We start from the raw sequence: 21,696 nt of genomic DNA, 5'->3' as shown, positions 1-21,696 counted from the left end.
CTCCTCAGGATAAATATCTACATACCAACTGTCTTGCTGCACTTGCCAACATGTCAGCCCAGTTTCGAAATCTCCATCAGTACGCCGCGCAGCGCATCATCAGGTAAGGGCATACCGAGAGTAAGATAGGATTAGGAAATCTATCTGCATTTGAATCTGTCTCTTTATATTAAGGGGTGTAACGGTACAAATATTTGTACCCTGGGGTCACTTCCAGTCATTGTCCAGTTGACAATGACTGGAAAAATTACCAATTTTAAGAGGTTAAATAAAAATATATACATTGATGGCAATGTTGAATTCAATTACACAGGAAAATAGAAAGTTAAACTTAAAACAATTACACTTTAAAAGTGGTAGTTTTGTGATTTAAAGAAGATTGCAGTTTATTTTATTGTTATATGTTTTACTGCAGCTGGCTTTTCTTTGTTTAACTGTTGAAGATTGGTTGGAGGGGGACGTGAAAACTTTCTTTTAAATCACGGGAGGGCCCACCAAGAAAAGTTTGAAAACCACTGCGTTAGCACACAGAATGGTCATGTGCAGTGTAACATTGTGTAGTGCAGCTTAAAAAAACAAAGTGTAAGCTGTACACAAAATCACGGTCTGGTACACATTTGTTCATTTTCTTCCCTGCTGCAGTCAGACTGCTGAACAGTGGCCAACCCTATACCTTATTTATCTATTTGTGAACATATGTAAACAGTCATTTCATTTTTTTTTTTACTTCACTTTTTACACGTTTTGACCCACCAATTAGAGACCAGCATGAAGTCATGTGGAACACAAAAGTGTTAGGACTTCCATACAGTCTTCGTTTGCCTGCCGCTTCATGACAGTGAAACATTAAAATTAGGAGGCTTGCCCAAAAAAAATAACCCCAAATGAAACAAAAATGGAATGGGGATGCTGAAAAATCAAACAAGTTTACTGTCTCACCATTTTTCCTGCAATTTTGATGGGTTAAGGAGCCGACGCTGGTGAAATATCCAACCAGACTTGTCAGAACGTCTTGTAAGCCTGTGTTTAGTTTTGACCAAATTGTTCTATAATTATTCAATGTGGAAAAAGAAAATCAATCACTAAGAGCCTTTACTTCTGACCAGAACTGCAACCAGTTCATAGCTTTTTGTGTATGCACCTGTCAGATATCTGAATAATTACTAGGTTAGAAAAGAGGGCAGAATGGCCAGAGAAGGCCAATTCAAACATAGCATACAATTTTTAATAGATTTATTAGCTGGAAATGTCCTATGTTACCTGGCAAAGGGTACTGGGTCTCAGTGCAGAGAGCAACGTTATGCAACATAAGGGGAACTGAGGCGAAGGGTCTTAATTCGAGATTGAAGAAGAGAACAAGGCCCAAACCCAACACACACAGAGTGACATCAGCATCAGGTCATTTGTGGCTGTTCACTTCAGGCACACGGGAAAGAACGTTTCCTTCCTTGAAGACGTGCACACATTCACACACATTCAAGGTTCCTCTTATCCTGCTGCCTGTGTCTCTGCCTCTCTCTCTCCGTATCTGTTACTGGATTGTTTTTAGACGGAGAGAACAGCCATGAGTGTGTACTCTTCTGTCTAGCAGTAACGTAGAGCAACTGACTGCATCTGATGATGATAATGATGATGATGATCAGTGTGATGGCCTGGGTTGGGCTGAGCTGGTTGGGCTGCTGCGAGATAAAGGGAATTTCCTGCCAGGAATTTCCAAATGTCAGCCAGAGTGCACTGAACCCTGGCCCACATCTGACCCTCAGAGAGAATTGTAGCTGCTGCTGTTATTATTTCATGTGTATGCTGTCTCACAATATTATTATGCAAGCGTATGCATATGTAGACTTAGATGAGAAGCATCCTATTTTGGGTGGGGGGCAATAAACAGCAAAAATTCAGGGATCAATTCCTTGGGGGCCGTGGAAAAAAATGTATCTCCCTCTCTCTGTCCTGCACCTTTGCAACGTTTATTGCTACAGCTTGTACTTTTATTCAACATTACTACAGTAGTATTTAAATAAAAGCAAAATTACGCTTGAGTTCAACAATCTGAACTTTACTTAAGTTACTTAAAATGTTTTTTATATGTTGTATGTGTATAGATCGTACAATTAGGCTATATTTCTATTGAGCACTGATGGGTTTACTGACTGGAGACAGATGGACAGGTGCTCTGCAGTGGGGATAGAGCCATGTAGTTGGTGCCCCAGAAGATGATCCATCCCCCGACGTGGTAGCCTCGTGAGACCCTCCTGATCTCGCGAGCTTTCAAGGTTTCACTCGCAGATCAGTCTGGCTACTTTCCGTTAAAGAAAATTTGGAGCAGTTCACCAAACGAACGTCCAATCAGCGTTGGCTTTGAGGCGGGTTGAGGTGTGACGCAACGAGAAGCGCGACAGTTCAGTCTAAAGAACATGGCGGCTTCAGCCGATGAAACTAGCGTTAGCGTGGCTATCGAGCAAGTTTTATCGGAATTACAGAGTATTTCTTCACTGAAAGAAGAGCAAAACACTGCTCTGGAGGCTTTTCTCAGAGGAAAAGATGTTTTTGCTCTTCTTCCGACTGGTTTCGGCAAGAGTTGGCAGTTGTGTTTTCGTCGTCGCTGTTAGTACGTCATATGCTTCGTTGATCTGATTGGTTTATTTGGCCCGTCTATCACCAACATAGGCCAATCAGCTAACCAGTATTTTCGCCCCTTCCCAAAATTACTTCAATGGAAGGTTTCCAGATGGATATGCGGAGAAAATCCATCTGGCGGAGTCAGGTTACCGACGTGGGGCAGCAGGTCCTCATACTGGGTCCTGGACAGACAGAAGTACAGCTGAAAGCGAGCGACCAGGCGGCGGTAGTTGCCAAACCAGGTGTGTCTCTAGAGGATCTGTTGGATCCAGGGACGCCAATGCTGTTATTCTGCTTTCCACATTATATAAAGTACCATGACTTGCTCGGTAAAACAGAGGTCCACCATGGTGAGTTGAACAGAAAAGAGGAAGCAGGTAGAGGCTTCTCCTGCCTGATGATGTGGTGAAGCGAGTTGGGCGAGATTTTGCCGTGTTGTCCACGAGAATTGTTTGTGAGAGATTAATTACAATCGACCAATATCAGGCTATCAACGCCAAAAATTCGCCTTGTTTACGTTCTATATGAACGCACCTTAAGTGAGTTTTGTGGATTCGTTAGGCTAGGTGAGAATGCTCAGAGAAAGTATATGGAGAAAAAAAATCTAAACTAGCATCAGGCTACATGCAAATATGTAACATTGTGAAGTCTTAAAGTAGGAAATCACTTTATCGAAAAGAGAATCGGAGTACAAATATCATGTTGCTAAAAAGCCAAGATGTATCATACGTTTATCATCTTTCAAACATCTAAATATTACAAACATGCTAAATAAAAGTGCTTATCAACAAATTAGAATATTATTGAAAAGTTAATTTATTTCAATAACGCAATTCACTAAGTTAAAAACCATTATATAGATTAATTACACACAGACTGTTTTCAAGCCAGTTAGTTACTTATGATGATTTTCCTCTTAGAACTAATGGAAACACAACATTTATTGGATGTTATGTCAGTGCAATAAAAATATTTTTAATACTGGATTGTGGGTTTAATAAGTTTTTTTAATACCTGCTTAAAGGTTATTTTCTAAAAGTACTTTTAATCTGACAAGTGAGCCTCATCGTATTCTAATTTACTGGGATGTACCTGTATGTTTTAATAAGAGGTTTAATGTAGATTGTACCAGTTATGTTTATTTCTTACGTGGCAGAAAACCTTACAGGCTTAAGTTACATGAAAAATAAAAGCCAAACTTTCTTCACTAAAATTCTGCAAGTCTTGAAGATTTTATCAGTTTTTTTCTATCACTGCCCCAATTTATGTTGAAATGGGAAGGGTCAGATAGTCATACTTCTATATTGTGTGTTAACGTACCAGGTGGAGCTAATTTGGTGGTCTGGCATTTCAAATGGAAAAAAAAAAAACTAAACCTTTAGAACAACAGGTCTTTATATGGTTCTAGCAGTGCCTTGAGCTCTGGATCTAAAGATAAGTAGGGAGATCGCCACATAGCTGATCCAGCCCTTCCATAAGGCCAATTTTCTTGGGTTCAGGCCACTATGGTACTTTGTATGTGTATATTTCCTGTGCTGACAGATGAACACGTGGGTCTTCAGGGGGATTTACTGTATCAGAGCTCTCTTTGTGTTGCTTTAGCCCTTTGCATTTTATGGCATAGATTAGTACACAAATTAAAAGTTTGTTTCTCCTGGGCAATTGAGGTCAATTTTAAAAACATGAAGGTTAGAAATTGGTTAAAAAAGTAAAATATGTTGCTTTTACGGTGTCTGTTGAAGTCAAACATAATCCAACGCTGCATTAATGGTGACAAGATCATTGTCCCTCTTTGTTGCTCTAGTCCAGAGGTCTGCAATTGAGGCTCCAGAGCCACAAAGGCGTCTTTAACCTATACACAGTGGTTCATTAAAGCTTAGGTAAAAATTTCTGAAGAACTAATTAATGCAGGTTTGCACAGTTTTTTTTTTTTATTGAATACTTGCAATGACTTTTCACAACATAATAATACAAAAAATACCAGTAATATTTTTTTGGATCCATTTTTCTTGTGATTAGATTGGCAACTATGTGCTTTTCTTAACATCATTTTCAACAAATACCAACATCTCATACAAGAAAATGTGTCCATCATTTTTCTTTTAAGTCCTAATAATAGAAATGTAATGATGGTTCTTTAGAAATTACAACACATTTCCTATAATAGATATTTCTAAAAAAAAAAAAAAAAAAAAAAATATATATATATATATATATATATATATATATATATATATATATATATATATATATATATATATATATATATATATATACAAGCTGTCCTTTTTTTTTTTTTTTCAAAAGGTGTTATATGGTAGCAGCTCAAAACGACTATCATTTACCTTGACTGATAGCCAAACATGGCTCTTTGGGTTGTAAAGGTTGCAGATCCCTGCTCTAGTCAGACTGGCTTCATGTCTGCACACCTGTACTGTGGCCCAGTCACTTACAGACTTGAAAAAGACAAACATTTATTTGTACCAAAAAAAAATTCACATTAGAAATTGATTTGAGAGGACAATTTATGGTTTAAGAATGATAGTTTGTAGATTTTTGACTCCTGTGATGTCAAGATGATCCCATGAGAAAGTCCGGGTTGTTTTCCACAACCAGGCTCCAATCGGAGGCCCGGTTGCCTCCGATTGGAGCCTGGTTGTGGTTGCCATGACCCAGATGGCTGAGAATTTGCACAGGCATCTGGGTTGTTTTGTTATATTGAAGACTCATTAATAATCATTATTTTTGAAAAGCTTCATTTGGAAATGAAAACAGTTATGTCTCAATACTCATCTGTCTTAAACTAAGGCTTCTGGCTTTCTAAGAAAAGAATAAACTGTTTTAGCATCAATCATTTATTAGTTTCAATAATGGAAATATTTCAACAGGGTACTTGGGTTCTTTGTACTTAATAGAAATGTACCATTCATCAGTTGCTGTAGCTCAAACTTTTATCTCTCTCCTTCTCTTTTTCTCTCTCTTTCTCTCTCTCTCTCTCGATTTTTCCCATCAGTTTATTTGCTTTGCTTTCCAAAAAGCACAACAAGGTTCTGGAGCAGGCAACACAGTGTATAAGAGGCAGAGAAGGAGACAACACGGCCTTGCCAGACTATGTGAGTAAAGCACACATACGCACTCATGCTTTCTCTAAATGTGAATAAAGTTTATTAATAGATGCTGAATTATGTCTACACGGATAAGGAAGAGGAATTTGACACAGACATGTGTGACCCTTTAGTGCGAGGTGCAGGCATTTTTATTAGCCGCTAGTGGAACAAGGAAGGCTCTGTGGAAAACCATAAAACAACAGCCAGAAATGTGTTTCGCTTTGAAGCAGTTGTTCTTGCGCATTCTGTCTCCGGTTTATACATCGAGCCATTTTACATGGAAAACATGTAAGGGTGACTGGAGTAAATGGTATGGGGTGTAGTGACTCCCTCCAGGGAACAGACTGCAGCCGAGAGCGTGAGCAAAGTGAGTGGTGTGTTAAATTTGTACTCGGAAGTCAGTAGGCCCAAATTTGGACCAAATGTTACATTTTTATTAAATGCATTGAACTGAGGGAACTGCAGTATTATTGGCTTGTGGGGCTAATAGCGTTTAGTACCACAAATAATAGCAAATTCTATTGGTTTTGCATCTACAAACCAGAATAGGGTGATCCAGACCTTCTGGTAGCTTGTTGAGGATTACCAAAATAATTTATATCTGGTAAATGCCAGAATTATAAGAGGCTTTTTTTATTTAACGTCAAATTAAAAAGTTTACATCCATTCTTTTAGTGTTTGGTATAATTTTCTTTTAATACTAGGATTAAAACCAGTGTGCATCCTTCCAAAAGCGAATTGTCCCATTCCTCCAGACATACCTTGTGTAACTGAGTCAGGTTTGAGTTCCTCATGAGAAGAAATTAAATGTTGCATCTGTGTGAAATGCCAAAAAAAAGTAATACGTGCAACATGACTTTGCAGTTTATTTATTTAGCGTTTGCTTGCTCTGGTATTTGCTCTAGTGCTGTTAGTGTTAACACTCACTTCCCCGTCCCAGTGTATTTACCCATTAGCCCTTACAGACCACAGATTTTAACTGTTACAGTCCCTGCTTTCAAGCCAACGCATGTTAAACGTGCTCTCTCCCATGACGAAGGGGCTAGTAGTGGAGAATGCAACTTGGATGTTTAGATCGCTAAACGAACTACAATTAGCCAGTTTCAGGAGCCAAATTGGCGAGTTTCCATAGAAGAGTGAACTAAATAAATCATAGTTGATCTTGACCTGGACCACCAGGCCGTTTATATGAATTGAGCGTTCGAACAATCACGTAGGCTGCGACACCACGGGAGAACAAAAAAGTGTCTTTTACTGTTGTAACTCACTGACTGAACAATGATCCAGATCCAGCTGGAAGCTCACAGAGAAGATTCCTACTGTTTATATCATGAACAGACCTTTTAACTTAAACTGTAGCTCAGGTGAAAGTCCATCATCGCGACCCTGATGAGGCTCATTAGAGTAAACCTCCACCCGTGTGTGGCCGGGTAAATATAAGGGATTAGCTGCGACCGTTAGTCCATTCAGTCATTATTCAGGTTTTACCGCTATCTTCAGCCTGAGACTTTGCGCTCTGCTTCCACCGGTTCCTGTGTGCACCGCGTCTTGATGATTCCACGGCTGCCTTTATGAGCCGTGTGTCCCCTATTGTAGCCTTGTTCGAGGCGCTCAGTGTAACTAAACAGCCTTTCTGCACTTCCCTACACCGTACACCTGTGTCTACCACTGAGCTATAATATACACTGGAGTGCTCATTTTGCCGAAAAACTGAAGTCACTGGCCGCCATCTTGCTACTCCCTACTCTCACAGAATCCCATAGGATTTGGCTGCAACAACAAGCAGTTTTCTGGCTCTGTGAAAACGTTTCACAGGTAATTCTACAGTCAGTGGATGTACTAACACTATCAACTACTAGGAAATTAGGTGCAAATGTCATATACTTTTATGTTATGTTCTAAAACTATCAAGTACTGAGAAAGTCATGTGCTGAAATATTTTGCATTTTATTTATTTATTCAAGTATATATATATTATATGTGTATATATATATATATATATATATATATATATATATATATATATATATATATATATATATATATATATACTTTAATAAATAAATAAAATGCAAAATATTTCAGCACATGACTTTCTCAGTACTTGATAGTTTTAGAACATAACATAAAAGTATATGGCATTTGACATTTTAAAAGTTCTAAGCCCCCCCTGAACATGAGAAAATCATCGTTGTTTGATGCTGTAGCGCACATATTCCCTAGTTACTGGAGAAAAATAGGGAGTACCAATATGGCGGCTGGTGGCTTCAAAGCGATTTGTTCTAACAGCGGGCGATTAGCACTCCAGTGTATTATATAGCGTAGTTGTGCCATCGCGGTGCCACGTGCACGCTAACTATCATTTGTTGGTCTTCTTTTATTAATGTCAGGTCAGGTGGAGTGGGCAGTGATTATATGGAAAAGAGGAGAAAAAAATCATATATATTTTTTTTTTAATAAAAATGTGGTATCTAATGTAATTTTTTTAGTTCAATGCATCTTATTATTCTACGCTTGTTCTTTTGTAAGATCGACGGCTATTCAGAGAACATCTGGGGCTGAAGCCCCGGATGTCCGGGTCTAACGAGGCGCCTGCTGATGACTATTGACAGATTTGATTATATTTATTATCAGAAGCTCATGCCTTCAGGTTCATCTGTCGTCTTCTATTTATGGCTCTCCCGTTCAATTTTGATGAATTTAGTGTGTGCGCATGGACATATTTGTCATGTTTGCCGGTGTTCCTCTTAGATGCCTTCAGGTTTTTGGGGAACGTGGATTTGTGCGATTGCTCTTCCAGCCATGTAGGTTCTGTCTGATGAGGCCCTCTACAAAACCATGTCAGCGCACACATTGTAAGACACAACTGCACGCGATGCAATTACCAGCCTTGTGGAGACGTCTCATCCTCCAAGGCTTGTTTGCTATGCTGTTTTAATTGCACAGTCACAATATTCATCACTGTTTGTGGCTGGCAAGGGGAAAGACACAATCGCTGCTGTGCTTAAGAGATCAGTTTTAGCCTGTCCTCCTCACAGGAGAGAGATGAGACGACTCTGTGCGTGTGGAGCAAAGTCGGAGAGGAGGCTCGCCCGCACAACAGCGCTGCTCCATTTATCAGAGTTTCAGCGTGTTGCTCAAGGGCATGTGGCAAATTTTCAGCATATTTCATGGGAATTTTGCAAGGGTTTTCTTTTCCTTGAAAAGCGTCTGACATCCAGTCTGGGTCACAGACTTAGGAAAGAGTCAGTCAACTTTTCTAAAACAGCTGTTATCCTTTAGCTTAGTCTACGCCAGCTATATGTGGCATTGGTTCCCATGTCTGCTATCCACATCTCGAGGTGTATTGACATCTTCTGATGAAAAGTAACGTGCCTTGTTTGGCTTTAGAGCATGTGCACACTTACGAATAACATAAACATACAGCTTCTTGCAAATGAATCCACTCCCCGGGAGCTTTTCTCGGGATGTTTCAGGCAAAGGGCTTTAATGCATTTAGTTGGGCATTCGTGCAAAAGACCAACACAAAGTAGTGCACAGTCTTCAAAATTATTTAAATGCCCTTTGCTAATATTAATACCAAATGTGTGCATTTGTTTTCGGCTTTCTCTATTCTGATACACCTACTTAAAATCCTGTTTTCAAGGAGTATACAGAGGACTACATATCACTATAAAGACACCATCCCCAGTAGAGATGGACAATTATCATAGAATCATCTCCACATGATGATGCTTATATACACCAAAAACTATCATTAGTATTGTTGGGGATTCATACTGTTTCATATGTGTTTCACCATTAGTTCCAATAAAGTAGCAATTAATGTAAAAATGTTTTATAAGATTAAAAAAAGGTTATTAGGTGCTGGTTGGCAATACAATTGGAGAACTGAATCTAATCAATAATTGTAACATTTTTGTAAAAGCAGTATTTGCATCTTTTGGCCTTTGACTCCTGTGATCTCCAGTATCGTACTGTATTGCTAAAAAAAGACTACTATAGATTTTGCAATAATTTTTATTGTCACTTTTAAACTTATTACTCAAAATTGTCCTAATAGATATACATTATTATGAAAAAAAAGTTCATATTGTCCTATCCTAATCCCGACCATAAGCCTGGTGATGGCAGCATCTTACTCTAGGAATGACTTTCTTGTTAGGGTGGCCTAGTCAAAGTCGGGACTCAAATCCAATTGGGAATATGTGCCAGGACTTGAAAATTTATGTTTACAGATGTTTTCCATCCAATGTGACTTAGGTTGAACTATATTACAAAGAGGAATGGGCAAAAACGTTAGTCTCCCGATGTGCAAAGCTGATAAATACCTCAACATACTATTATCTGTCATTGCTAGTGTTTCTACCCAAAGAAACTGAATACAAATCCTCTCCACATTTTAAGATTTTTGTTTTGAAAAAGCTTTAAATATATTATCTTTCCTAAATATGCAATACTTGGATACACCAAGTGTTGGTCCTGCATTTGGTGTACCAGTAGAATAGACTCAAGGTTGTTGTTTTAACATCATAAAATGCATGAATACCTTCACAAGACAATTTTTTTAGCTTCTGCTTCATCTTTATTCACTTTGCTTCTATTTTGTTCAAGCAGGCTGTACGTGTGATATAACAACCCTGTTTTCCCTTGTTTTCATAATCCTGACTTTTTACACATTTCTTAGCCTTGGTAGTAATTGGGTTGTAGGAAAACTCTTGTGAATACAGCCTGAGGTGAGTTCCGCTTGTTAGGCTGCGGGCCCTGTTTCTGGTAAAAACATAAGAATTACAAGCTATCAGCTTGTTGCGATGACAGCTTTGGCAAGTTTTTCAGGTGTGACACCCGACGACAATGGCAGCTGCTGGATAATGGCTGGCTCCTTTTGTTGACTCATGAATGTTGATGATTAATGTTGCAACTGAAGTGTCAACCTGACGGGAACCGTCTGGTTAATAGCAATAGAAAGGTTTTAAACGTTGGTCGTCTGCTGTAAAATTGCTATTTTTAACAGTGCAGAATTTCCTGATGATTGATAAATGTTGCAGTTCCAGCATCTGAAAGGAATATTTTTTATCACGGTAGAAGTCAGGGTCCCCGAGAATCGTAAAATTATATTGACTTTCCATGCAAGTCATCCGAAGTGAAAATGTTTTGTTGCATTCGCAGCCATTTCTCCTGAAGTTAATGAGTTGATAATATCAACTCAAAAGCATATCCGCTCTTAAAAACAGCTCTTAAGTGGAAAAATGTTAGAAGTGGGGAGAGGAGCGTTTAATAACACAATTCAACAAACACACACATTGGTATATACACAGCATTGTGTGGACCTTCCATTGGTTTTTATTCATTTTCTATTGTTTTTTTATGCCCTAACCCTAAACCAAAGGTCACAGGTGCATACCAGTGTTGTAGTCAAGTCACTATGCCTCGAGTCCGAGTCCAGGTTCGAGTCACCAGTGTTCAAGTCCGAGTCAAGTCCAAGTCATTAAAAAAAAAATCCGAGTCGAGTCCGAGTCGAGTCCACTACTCATCCGAGTCAAGTCCGAGTCGAGTCACTATTGACGTGTGATGTATGACATGAAGCAGTAACATTCCATTGCACTAATAACTCTTTCGCTGTAGTTACCCTTGGTTTTACTCGGTAAAACTACTGCTTTTTCCAAGTCTAAGACGTCTCCTAACCATGGTTTTTAAACATTGTTGTTATGGAACGTGCAACAGCGACTCGAGGTACGCTGATAGGCCGCATATGAAGGATGTTAAAGCCGCAAGCGGCGTCGATCGGCCCTCGCAGCCAAGCGCACTCCGGCCTATTGGCCACCGCCGCGGTGCCGGCCGGCGGGCGGGGTTCGCGCACGGCCGCGGTGCCGGCCGGCGGGCGGGGTTCGCACACCGCCGGCCGCCCGCCACCGCAGATGCTGTTACGCATTTTCCTCGCCCGTCCACCGGGAGATTCCCACAAACGCGTTCGGCAGCGTTCCCCCATTACTCACAACAAATCTGGTGTGGATCGGTCGATGCAGCGAGGAGATACAGCCGTTGGATAATGATAATGCATTTGGCCACCGGACCGGACTAAATTGTTAGGCGGGCCGGAAAATGTATACCGATTCCTGGACAGTGACTACAAACAGAAAAAAACTGCAAATGACGCCATGAACGCCGAGCAGGAGAAAAACAAACGTACCTTCATATCAACTTGGCCAGTTTTCCAGTCTTTCTAAGACCTCGACACTCAAGCCATCGTTTGAGCTGAACGTTGGTATGTTGTTCCACAGTTCTACCAGTAAAATGGGCACCTGGACATCCTCTTGTGAAAGTTTAACGGCTGAAAAGTCGATCATATCGTTGTGTCTGTTGCACGTGTAATGGCTGGTTGCTACGTGCGCTCTCACACTGTTTGCCCACCTTAGCGGCAAGGGGCGTTGCTCATTAGATGGTGACGTCACGTGCGCGGTACGACATTTAGATATTAAAATCATACACCAAATAATATTCTAATGACATATTAAAACTATAGCCTAATGATATAAAAAAAAGTTGAGTCTTTTTCTCAATTTCCGAGTCAGAATGATCTGAATGTAGGAGTCCAAGTCCAAGTTCGAGTCATCAGTGCTCAAGTCCAAGTCAAGTCACGAGTCTCTAAATTTAGCTAATGACTCGGACTCGAGTTCGAGTCTCGGACTCGAGTACTACAACACTGGTGCATACTTAACCCTAACCTAAACTCAGTTCACACCTTAGCCCTAAACTTAAGCATTAGTCCAATTTGCATTGTGTTGACCTTGGAAAATGTCCTCACAACGCCAGTTGACCACACAATGTTGGTCTACTGTAACGTTTTAGGCCTCAAAACAATATACACACACACACACAATAACACACATTGAAATACATTTTTTTTTTTAAATACCAGGTTAGTAAATGAAATGTTAGTAAATCAAATGTATTTAACTATTAAATATGTAGAACATAGTGTTCTTATTTAAACATTAAGGCTTATACTAGAGCCATCTGGATTTATGTATGTGTATTTATTAATTTATTCATTCTTTTTTTAACAAGCAGTTGTCAACAATTGTCTGCAAAGAGTGTCATATTTATAGTTTCATCATCATTAGGTTCTTCCATAGAACCTGCTGTGGTGTAATCTGGCCCTTTGAATGTGTTATACTGCTGGAATATATACAATAATAAAAGATTCTCCGTAATGTGAATATATGTATGTCTAGGTTTAAAACTGAGGTCATTTTTTAATTGTTAGTGGAATTATGACGTTCACCACCTCCTTCTGTTATAAACGCCAAACCACGACTACTTTTACAGATCTCTTTGCCTGGCATATCAGACAAGTTGACCTGCTGAGATTACAGGGCTGGTTGGTCTCCCACAACATAGACTCGGGATCTTGGGAGGAGAAAAAATATCCCACTGTCATGTTATCATGGGGTTCTTCCATACTCAGAAATGAAAAGTCTGGCAGAACTCTTGCTGGCTGATCAAATACACTGAAGTCTAGAAAAAGATCAGATTAGATGACACTGGAGGAGCATAAAGGATGCTCTGCTTGCACCTTGGACTGTCCTGCTGCTATAGTATTGTATAACAATTAATAGTTCTCTAGAAAAATACACAACTGTGAACCGTGAATTATTGATCACTTTGTCCTTTCACATCATATACAAGTCTGTCTGAGGAGATCACTGGTCTTGTGTGCTTTCAGAGCATGTTTCTTGGATTACAGAAACAAAGGTTTACAGCTAGAGCCTTCTCTCTAGTAATGAGTAAGACGAGTCATGATCCTCATTAAGGCTAATTAATGACATTCAATGATTTCAATACAAAAATGCTGTGCAATCTCCTCACGATGTTGTTATCCTCACCAAATTTTGCTGATCAACATATTTTTCAGATCAGTCGGACTGTGCAGGATTATGTGATGCCTTTGCTCTGTACACAAAGTCCTGTATTATTTTCCATCACACTAGCTCCTCAATCCCGTATGTGGTTACTATTATTGTCACTATGCCCCCAAGGTGGACCTGAACCTCTCATTCCATTTTGGGACCTTCCAGATGATCGCAAAATGTAAAGAGCACTTGCAGCTCATGGAGGGAAAAGCTGATCTGAAAAAGTGTTATAGGGCAATGGCACTGTGACACAGATGGCTCCTAACATAGTCTTTCAGGAAGTACTACAGCAAAAACCTGACTTCATAATTAAAAGTCAAAAGATTTCAATTCAGCTCGGTTCAGTTCATTATGTTTGCATGGCACCGTTCTAACTGATCAAATGTATTCAGTAAAATGTAGTGAAAACTTTCAGTCTGTTTAATCCAGCCTTATAGACAAATTCAAATTCAGGTATATATACCTCACAATAAAACACTGCAGTCTAGTTGAGTTTACTGGGAACTAACAGCATCAAAGCCCCTATTCCCTAATTGAAGGGTGCTCTGAAAGGAGCTTTAGAAAAGAGAAGTAAAAATGCATCAACAGCCAACTTTCTTATCAGATTAGGAATAAAGGAAGCACACAGATGTTTCTGGGTTTCTGACAGGTACTTTCATACCAACATTACTGTTTAGAAATGTTCTGGACAGCAGGTCCGGATCTGGAATTAGCTGTTTCTTCCCCCTCTTAAATTAGCTAGAATTTTAAAGCATCCCCAAAGTTACACCAACACAATCATGGATATGCAGATGACATTGTTATGGCATAAGCAGACGCATCATTTAGTGCAATCATACGGCTCCTACAAAGTTTTACACGTCGCATTGTTGAAATGGTAGAGCCGAACCAATTTGCAGAGAAAGATTCACGCGGGAATGTTGTAAACAGTCTGCCTAAACGTTTCAAGTCATGCAGATTTGAAACGTTTGTGACTTGGCTCATAAACTGTTTAGGATTAATTCCAAGATTTTGAACAAATACAAAGCTATCTTTAAATGTTAGAGAAAAAAAGATTGTAGTGGAAATTTTTTCTTATTTATTTTACTTTTGTTTTTTTCTTGTATGCAATGCTCTAGAATGAACTTAAATGACTTATTGTTTATCACAGCTCTGGACCAGTAGTCTTGTTTTTGATATATAGAGTTCTATGAAACTCGATGCGTAATATTTCTTATCTGAGCCGTTGCAACGAACCCGTGCGTCGGCCGAGGCTTATCATTGTTTTGGCAGATGCGACACATGACGGAAGCTCCCCTGTCTCATTATACCAGCTCCTTTGTTTCCTCCAACCCAGGGCTGTTCTCATCTCCTGCTAGTGGCTTGTGACGGCGTAATTGAAAACAGATGCCTCTGGAGTTGTTCACAAAGCCGCGCCTAAACTTGAGAGGTGTGGAAGTTTAGGGAACTACGGAGAGAGAGATAAAGGAGGTCAAAACGCAAGGAGAAAAGAACAATTGAAACGGGAGAAGCTGGCGGGCGGAGCGGAGAGAGGAAGGGATTGGAGTGGGGCTCGGGGTGGGTGTAAATGTGTTTTTGTGACAGGCATCTGGAAACAATGTAATTTGGCCGAGTCTGGCTCTGCAGAGAGAACTAATGTTTGTTTAATGTGGGCTTGTCCTGGACATGTAATTGCTCTCTTTACGAGGGAGAGTCTGAGAGGAGGATATGAAAAAAAAAAACATCATGAAACGCTCTAAGCTCTGGCTTAAAGATGGGACTCTTTCTGCTCGTCTTCTAAACGTCGCGCACTCCGAACACACCGCTCCGTCCCCGCATGCGTTGCTGCCGCTGTATCTGGTCAGCGTCAGGGAAGAGAGAGTGAAGAGTTTGGGGCCTCTTGAGGCCTCGGGGGAGCGTCTTAGAGGGTCTCAGTCAAAGCCGAGGAGCTCTCATGGGCGCCCGGTCCAATCACAGAACGAGCTAACGCACACAAGCAGACGTTAAGAGAAAGCCGTACCCTCTGCGTTGGACTGCGTTGCATTGTGTTTCTGTTTATGCTTCCAGCCAGTCATCATGGTTGTTACTTCTCCACCTCTTAGTCTGTTTACTGTTGCACGTTTCTGGGAAAGATCCTGCAAACGCACACACACAGACAGACACACTGCCAGCAGCTCCACGGACCACCCAGCCTATGTGTTTATGCGTCCTGGTTGAGTCACAATCTGTGATCTCTTTTTAATAGCCAGAGTTGACGCATGCATTAGCTTTGTGGCACCAGTCCACTTGTTTAAGGGAAACAGCAGAGCCGGAGGATTTATCAACAGATAATAAACATTATGCCTCCTGTTTATTATCAGAGCTTTTAGGATACTGCCACTTTTCCACGAGGATACGCAATTGTTTTTTTTTTGCAAAAGCCATTTGCCTCGCATTAAAAGCCGCCGTAGTTTACAGTTATGTTGAAATTGTTTTGGCGAACTTTTGTCACTATTAAGACTAAGATATAGCGTAGTCTCGGCCGTAAAAGAGGAGGTCATGTTTGTGCTCTTGTAAAGGCCTTCGGCTTAATTTATTTTTCTGAATTAGTGTGTCATTTCCCACAAAAAGGCATTGGACTCAAATACGTCAACAGTAAGAGTTACTCACCTGTCCAGTACTCTAGTCGTAACTTAAAGGCCGAACGTCTTGCGCACATTTAACAGCTGTACTGTCATTATAGAAAGATACAGCGAATACTTCTCACTTCTAAACAAATGTGCATTGCTAACGACTCTATGAAATCTTTCTAAAATCTACTCTTCATTTTGACAGCCTTTGTTGGCTTTTCCATAGTGGGTCTGAGAGTCCTATCAACACAGCGTGGATATACAGTTCTTGAGGTGTTTAGTGTAGCTTTGCATGGCTCACTCACAAAATTAAACCTTATATATCTCAGTCTGAGAACATTGAGGTTTATAGACTGGCTTTCCATATTCTGCTTGGATTTTATCTAATTCTACAAGGCTTTGGAAAATGTTTAATGCATAGCGTTCAAGGAAAGGGGTCCGCGTCAACCATCGTAAATCGTTTAGCTGGAAGGAACAGCCCATTGATTGGAATAGGAGTGCTGCGTTGCTCCGTCACATTTCTCCCTGCCTTTTGATGTGGAGCCCATCCCTCTATCAGGCATTGAATAAACCACAGCTCAGAGGTTATGGTGCGCACGCCGAGAGCTACCGCACGTTCTGAATGAAGATACCTCGAGGAGAGAGATCATAAGAGGTAAGAAGGCTGAAGGCCATCTTCAGGGATTATCAGAGAGTACCTGGCGGTGTAAGAGGAGGATCAATTGAAAACAAAATCTGTTAGTATTCCCGTTTAATTTGTATAAATAAAAATATTTTCTTCTCTATAATCTAATATAATGATTTACCTTTGATGAAGATGCCCCAAGTCTTTGAGGTTGGAAGGCCTCCTTTCCATCACCCTAATCCAGGGGTGTCCAGCGCCAGTCCTCAATGGCCGAGGTCCTTCAGGTTTTTAATGTACCCCTGCTCCAGCAGAGCTGATTTAGACGGCTGAAAATAACTCAGTGGTATGACATCAAGCTCCCCGGAGACCTGGTTAATAAACCATTCATTTGATTTAGGTGTGTTGAACCAGAGAATCGGCTACATCATTCAGGACATCGACCCTTTAGGACACCAGTACATGCAAACATTTTATTTTCTGCATGTCCCCTGTTGAACAGTTGAAGGTAATGTCTGCCTTTAAAAGGTTTCTGTTGAATTATTTCTTGGTGTTTTTTATTTATTTATTTTACAGGCTGGGAATTTGGGACTTTTATCAGCATTGTCAACTAATTTTTAGATTCAGATGAAATTAGTGTTTTTTTTTTTTTGTTAAAGTTTGATATTCAACCTATCAGTTAAAATGATAATTATCTGTCCTCCTCTTCATCTCAAAATTCTCGTATTTGTAGTTCTTGTCATTAAGCCAGTGACCAACTTGGCTAACCTCGATCGCCGCCTGCTTATTCGAATTAAAAATATATCTGCCCTCTTCCTCCCGTCTCTTGTCTGGCTCTCACATCTCTTCCTGAGCAGTGGGTGAGCCATGCCTGCAGACAGCATGTTGGGTTCTAATGATTATCTGCTTTCAAACAATAATTAGAGCAGCCCTGCTGTGCCCTGGTCTTTTTCAGGACTGAGGCGCAGCAAGCAGAGCACAGCTTCTTTCGGATCAATTAGCACTGCCCACCTATCTGCCAGAGTTCTCCTGCAGCTGTTGGCGTCATCTGTCTTATCTTTAACTTCACTGCCGTTTTTTTTTTTTTTCTCCCCCTCCATCACCCGAGTCTCAACCAACCAGAGGACACCTACAAAGTGATAATGAGGTCTCTCCCTGCTAATGTGCTCAAACTGCTCTCCACAGACCGTGACGCAGAAGCTGTCCTGAGCAGATCCTAGACCTAGAATGGTCCACTGTGCTGCTGCTGACGATGATGCTGGTGTTTTCAGATGCCGCCTCTTGCCTCATTCTCAGTGCGTGTGCAACAAAGGAAGATTTGTGCATCGTGTGTGTGTGAGGCTATGGGGTAATGAGAGGCTGACCTGGACACAGTGCTTCACAAAATGGTGCGATTATGACATGGTTGTTGGGCCATAATGCGCGCCAGACAATGACCCATTTAAAAAACTTCCAAACCACAGGGTAGCCAGCTGCAGCTCAGCCAGTCTGACCCTGTCCCGGCTGACCATGTGGCAGTTTTTTTTTTTCTCTCCTTGTTCCCCCCCCCCCCCCCCCCCCCCCCCCTTTCAAGCCAAATATTTTTAAGCTATGTCCTATTTCACAACAAAGTAACTCTCAATATTTATTTGGAAGGATTTACATTTTGGCTCACATCTATGCCTTTTCTCCTGCTATCTTTGTTTGCCTGTATCTATCTTCGTCGGTGTTCTTTCCTAATACGTCTGCTTTATCTGCCCTGCAACAGCTTGCAATGAGCGCGGCCAACCAGGGAATCTCTAAGCTATTGGTTTAATGATGCCAGCTCCGACTTTACAGGGATTTGCATGTCTGTCTGTAAACACTCTGTCCACATGCACAAACATTCCCATGCGAACGTGTACGGTCAGCCTACAACGCAAACGCCGATGTTGTCCGCGTCCGTCACCTCGCCGTTGGATTTATCGGACATTTTGGGAAAAAGGTCAAAACCACCTGCAGTCCAAAGAAGTTTGGGTTCCCACTTGTTAATGTCCGGGCCATTATCACTAAGTCCATACACATGGTGACAAGTCTACGGATTTAGTGAAACAAGTAAAACAGGACCGGGTCCATTAAGAACAGTGATGAGACGCACGTCTGAGGGATGTTTTACTCTGAGTTTGAAATCCAATGAATGTGAGGGAAGGAAAAGAAAGGAAAAAAAAGAGAGAGAGACAAACAGGAACTAAAGAAATTGTCTGGTCCTTTTTTGGATATGTATTTTTTTGGGGTTAAAAACAAGTGCATAGGAACAGATTGGAAAGTTGGAGGGAAGAAGGAGGAGCAGCCAGCATATTTAAATCCTGTCTGGGTTTCAAGTAGACCACGGACCTCTTAATCTTATCCTCTTGACAAACACACACGCAGGGCCAGGCAGACGTCTAGCTAGCCTATTTTCATGTGACCTGAATTCCCCAGTGTGGCATTTTTTCCCCTGCCAGACTAATCTCATTAAGCTGGGTGCTGAGCTAGAGAACAAACACACCAGGAATCCCTCACTCCTACTCTTGCCTTCCTCTCCCTGCTTTTGTCTCCTCCTTGTCGCGTTCGCTCCGTCTCCATCAATTCCCCCCACGGCCCCTCATCTTGTACGTTCCCATTTTGGTCGCTGTCTTCATTTCTTCTGCCTCCTCTTCCTCCCACTCAGTTGTCTCCCATATGTGTGCCTGCTTTCTGTCTAATTATGGCCTGCCACTGCAGAACAGAGGGAGAGCAGGTCTAGCTAGGCAGCGGTGTCGAGGAGGAAGAGCCACCTCTGCCTCCAGACATACAATCAGTCCTCATTATGGCTGGCTGTCCTGCTTTTCCCCTGCCTCCTCATGTCTAGCATGTGAAACGTTCAAACACCTTTATAGTCTTGAGGAAATCAATGCAATGCATTATTGCATCTGTGTTGCAAGACTAATTCACGCAGTCTATGCATAACACAATGCTGTTATTTACAATTATCCTAATCCCTTGGCTGCTTTTGAAAGGCTGATTACGTGTGATTTTTTTATTTATTTATTTTTTTGGGGGGGGGGGCACATTGCAAGCTAAGTTATTTATAAGATAAGGACTAGTTTTCAAGCAGGGTGCACAAGATGGAATAAAAAATGCTACCACATGCTGCTCTTGTACAGATGGATAACCCAGATTGGAGCTGGAATCTCAGCTTCCCATCGGCGTGTTGCGGCAGTCTTGCCAGGTTCCTGTTTTGAATTTGCTATCGCCATAGCCTCAGTCAAAACAGGTCATCAGAACGATAATGTTTTCTGTGCACATCAAACCTCGACTGTAGGTCATAGGTCTGCAGTGCTGCAGATAGCACACGAGAGATCGTTTTTGAAGTTTTTCAAAAGGAAGCACTCTCGAGGTGAAGATGTCATTACTCTAAATGGGTTTTAAAACAGCTTAATACTTCAGGAAGAGGAGATTTGATGTTTCCCTTAAATGTTTAATACATCGCTATCTAAATATCTTAATCCTGAACAAAATTTCACTATAATATAGAAAATATGGCTTCGTATTCTGAAATATATGAATGGAAAATTAGAGCTGGAAGTCTCAAAATTTAATACGGAAGGAATTATTGCTTTTATTCTGTGTAGTTCTTTTATTAATCTTGTGGGTTATTAATCTATGGAACAACATTAAACTGTACTATAAATGAGTGCAACAGTAACATTAATGAACGCGCGACAGCTGCCTCTGAACGATTTTCAGCGTCACCTATGTTATTAAAAAGCTGCTGTTGGCATAAAAACAAAGACAAGCAAAACATTCATGCGTTTTTATGCATAAAAGACAACGACTATTTAAAACAATTTAAAAATCTACGCAAATAACAGCAAAGATACAAACACTTATTGTTGGGAGCGGTAAGGGTTATAAATTGTTTACAGCTTTTGTGATCTGTCTTTGTGCATTTTGGATGTAACAGTGTCACTGAAGGAGATCTCCGACTCTGTAACACCTTTATGCATGGCGCAGGAGGCACTGTCCAACAGGGATGCTATTTTTGCTAGAGTCCTTCTGTCTCCCACCACCTGCACTGGGTCGAGGGGGCATCCCAGGACAGAGCTGGCGCTTATGTAACTGCTTCCTCTCAGCTGTAGATAAGCTGCTGCTCCAACAAACTGTACAACATAAGATGGCTGATCCCACGACAGACTCAAAAAAGTCTTCATGGGTGCCCCTGAACTCAAAGAGATCTCATTCTCCTTAGCAGGTAGAGACTGAACCTTTCTGTAAAGAGCATCAGTCTTGTGACTCTAGTCCAGTTCTGTCTTGATGCTATTTGATTTAAGGAAGTTTGAGGTAAACCAGGATTTTATTTCAAGGAGGCAATTGGTGAGGGACGAAGGTGGGAGTATGGAGTTAAGTTTGGTTGAGAGGTAGAGCTGGGTGTCATCCACATAGCGGTGAAAGTGAAGTTGATGTTTGTGGAAAATGTGAGTGATGGGGAGAAGGTAAATGGGAAACAACAGGGGCCCCAGAACAGAGCCCTGGGGGACACCTGAGGTGGTGGGGACTGGATGGGAAGTGAATGATTTTAACTGAATGAACTGAGTGTGGCCTGAAAGGTATGAATGAAACCAGTGTAAAAGATGTATTTGTGTAAAAGACGAGAGTCTGCCCAGGATAATATATAGATTTGACTAAAGAAATAGTCTTTGAAGTATGGAATATGATTTTAATATGTTTGTGCAGAGTAAGTGTATTTTGATGCAATTTTTTTTTGTGAAACCTCAACAGAAAGCTACACATAATTATGAAGTGGAAGACTAATTGGACAATTTTATTAATTAGAAATTGTAAATTTTGTATAAAGTGTGCAATGCTTT

General features: G+C 40.8%; 1 protein-coding gene across 1 annotated transcript in view; it reads left to right on the top strand.

The window, feature by feature from the left end:
* Window positions 1-21,696, top strand: part of dym (dymeclin) — a 73,472-nt gene that overhangs the window by 26,061 nt on the left and 25,715 nt on the right. Inside the window, exons 13-14 of the mRNA XM_012868991.3 lie at window positions 9-103; window positions 5,633-5,732. Coding sequence (XP_012724445.1) covers window positions 9-103; window positions 5,633-5,732 — 195 coding nt within the window. The remainder of the gene's footprint in view (window positions 1-8; window positions 104-5,632; window positions 5,733-21,696) is intronic.

Source organism: Fundulus heteroclitus, chromosome 8 (assembly GCF_011125445.2).
Source record: "Fundulus heteroclitus isolate FHET01 chromosome 8, MU-UCD_Fhet_4.1, whole genome shotgun sequence".
NCBI classification, from domain to species: Eukaryota; Metazoa; Chordata; class Actinopteri; order Cyprinodontiformes; family Fundulidae; genus Fundulus; species Fundulus heteroclitus.
Note: the sequence above shows the minus strand (reverse complement) of the source record. Positions and strands in the feature narration are given on the sequence as shown.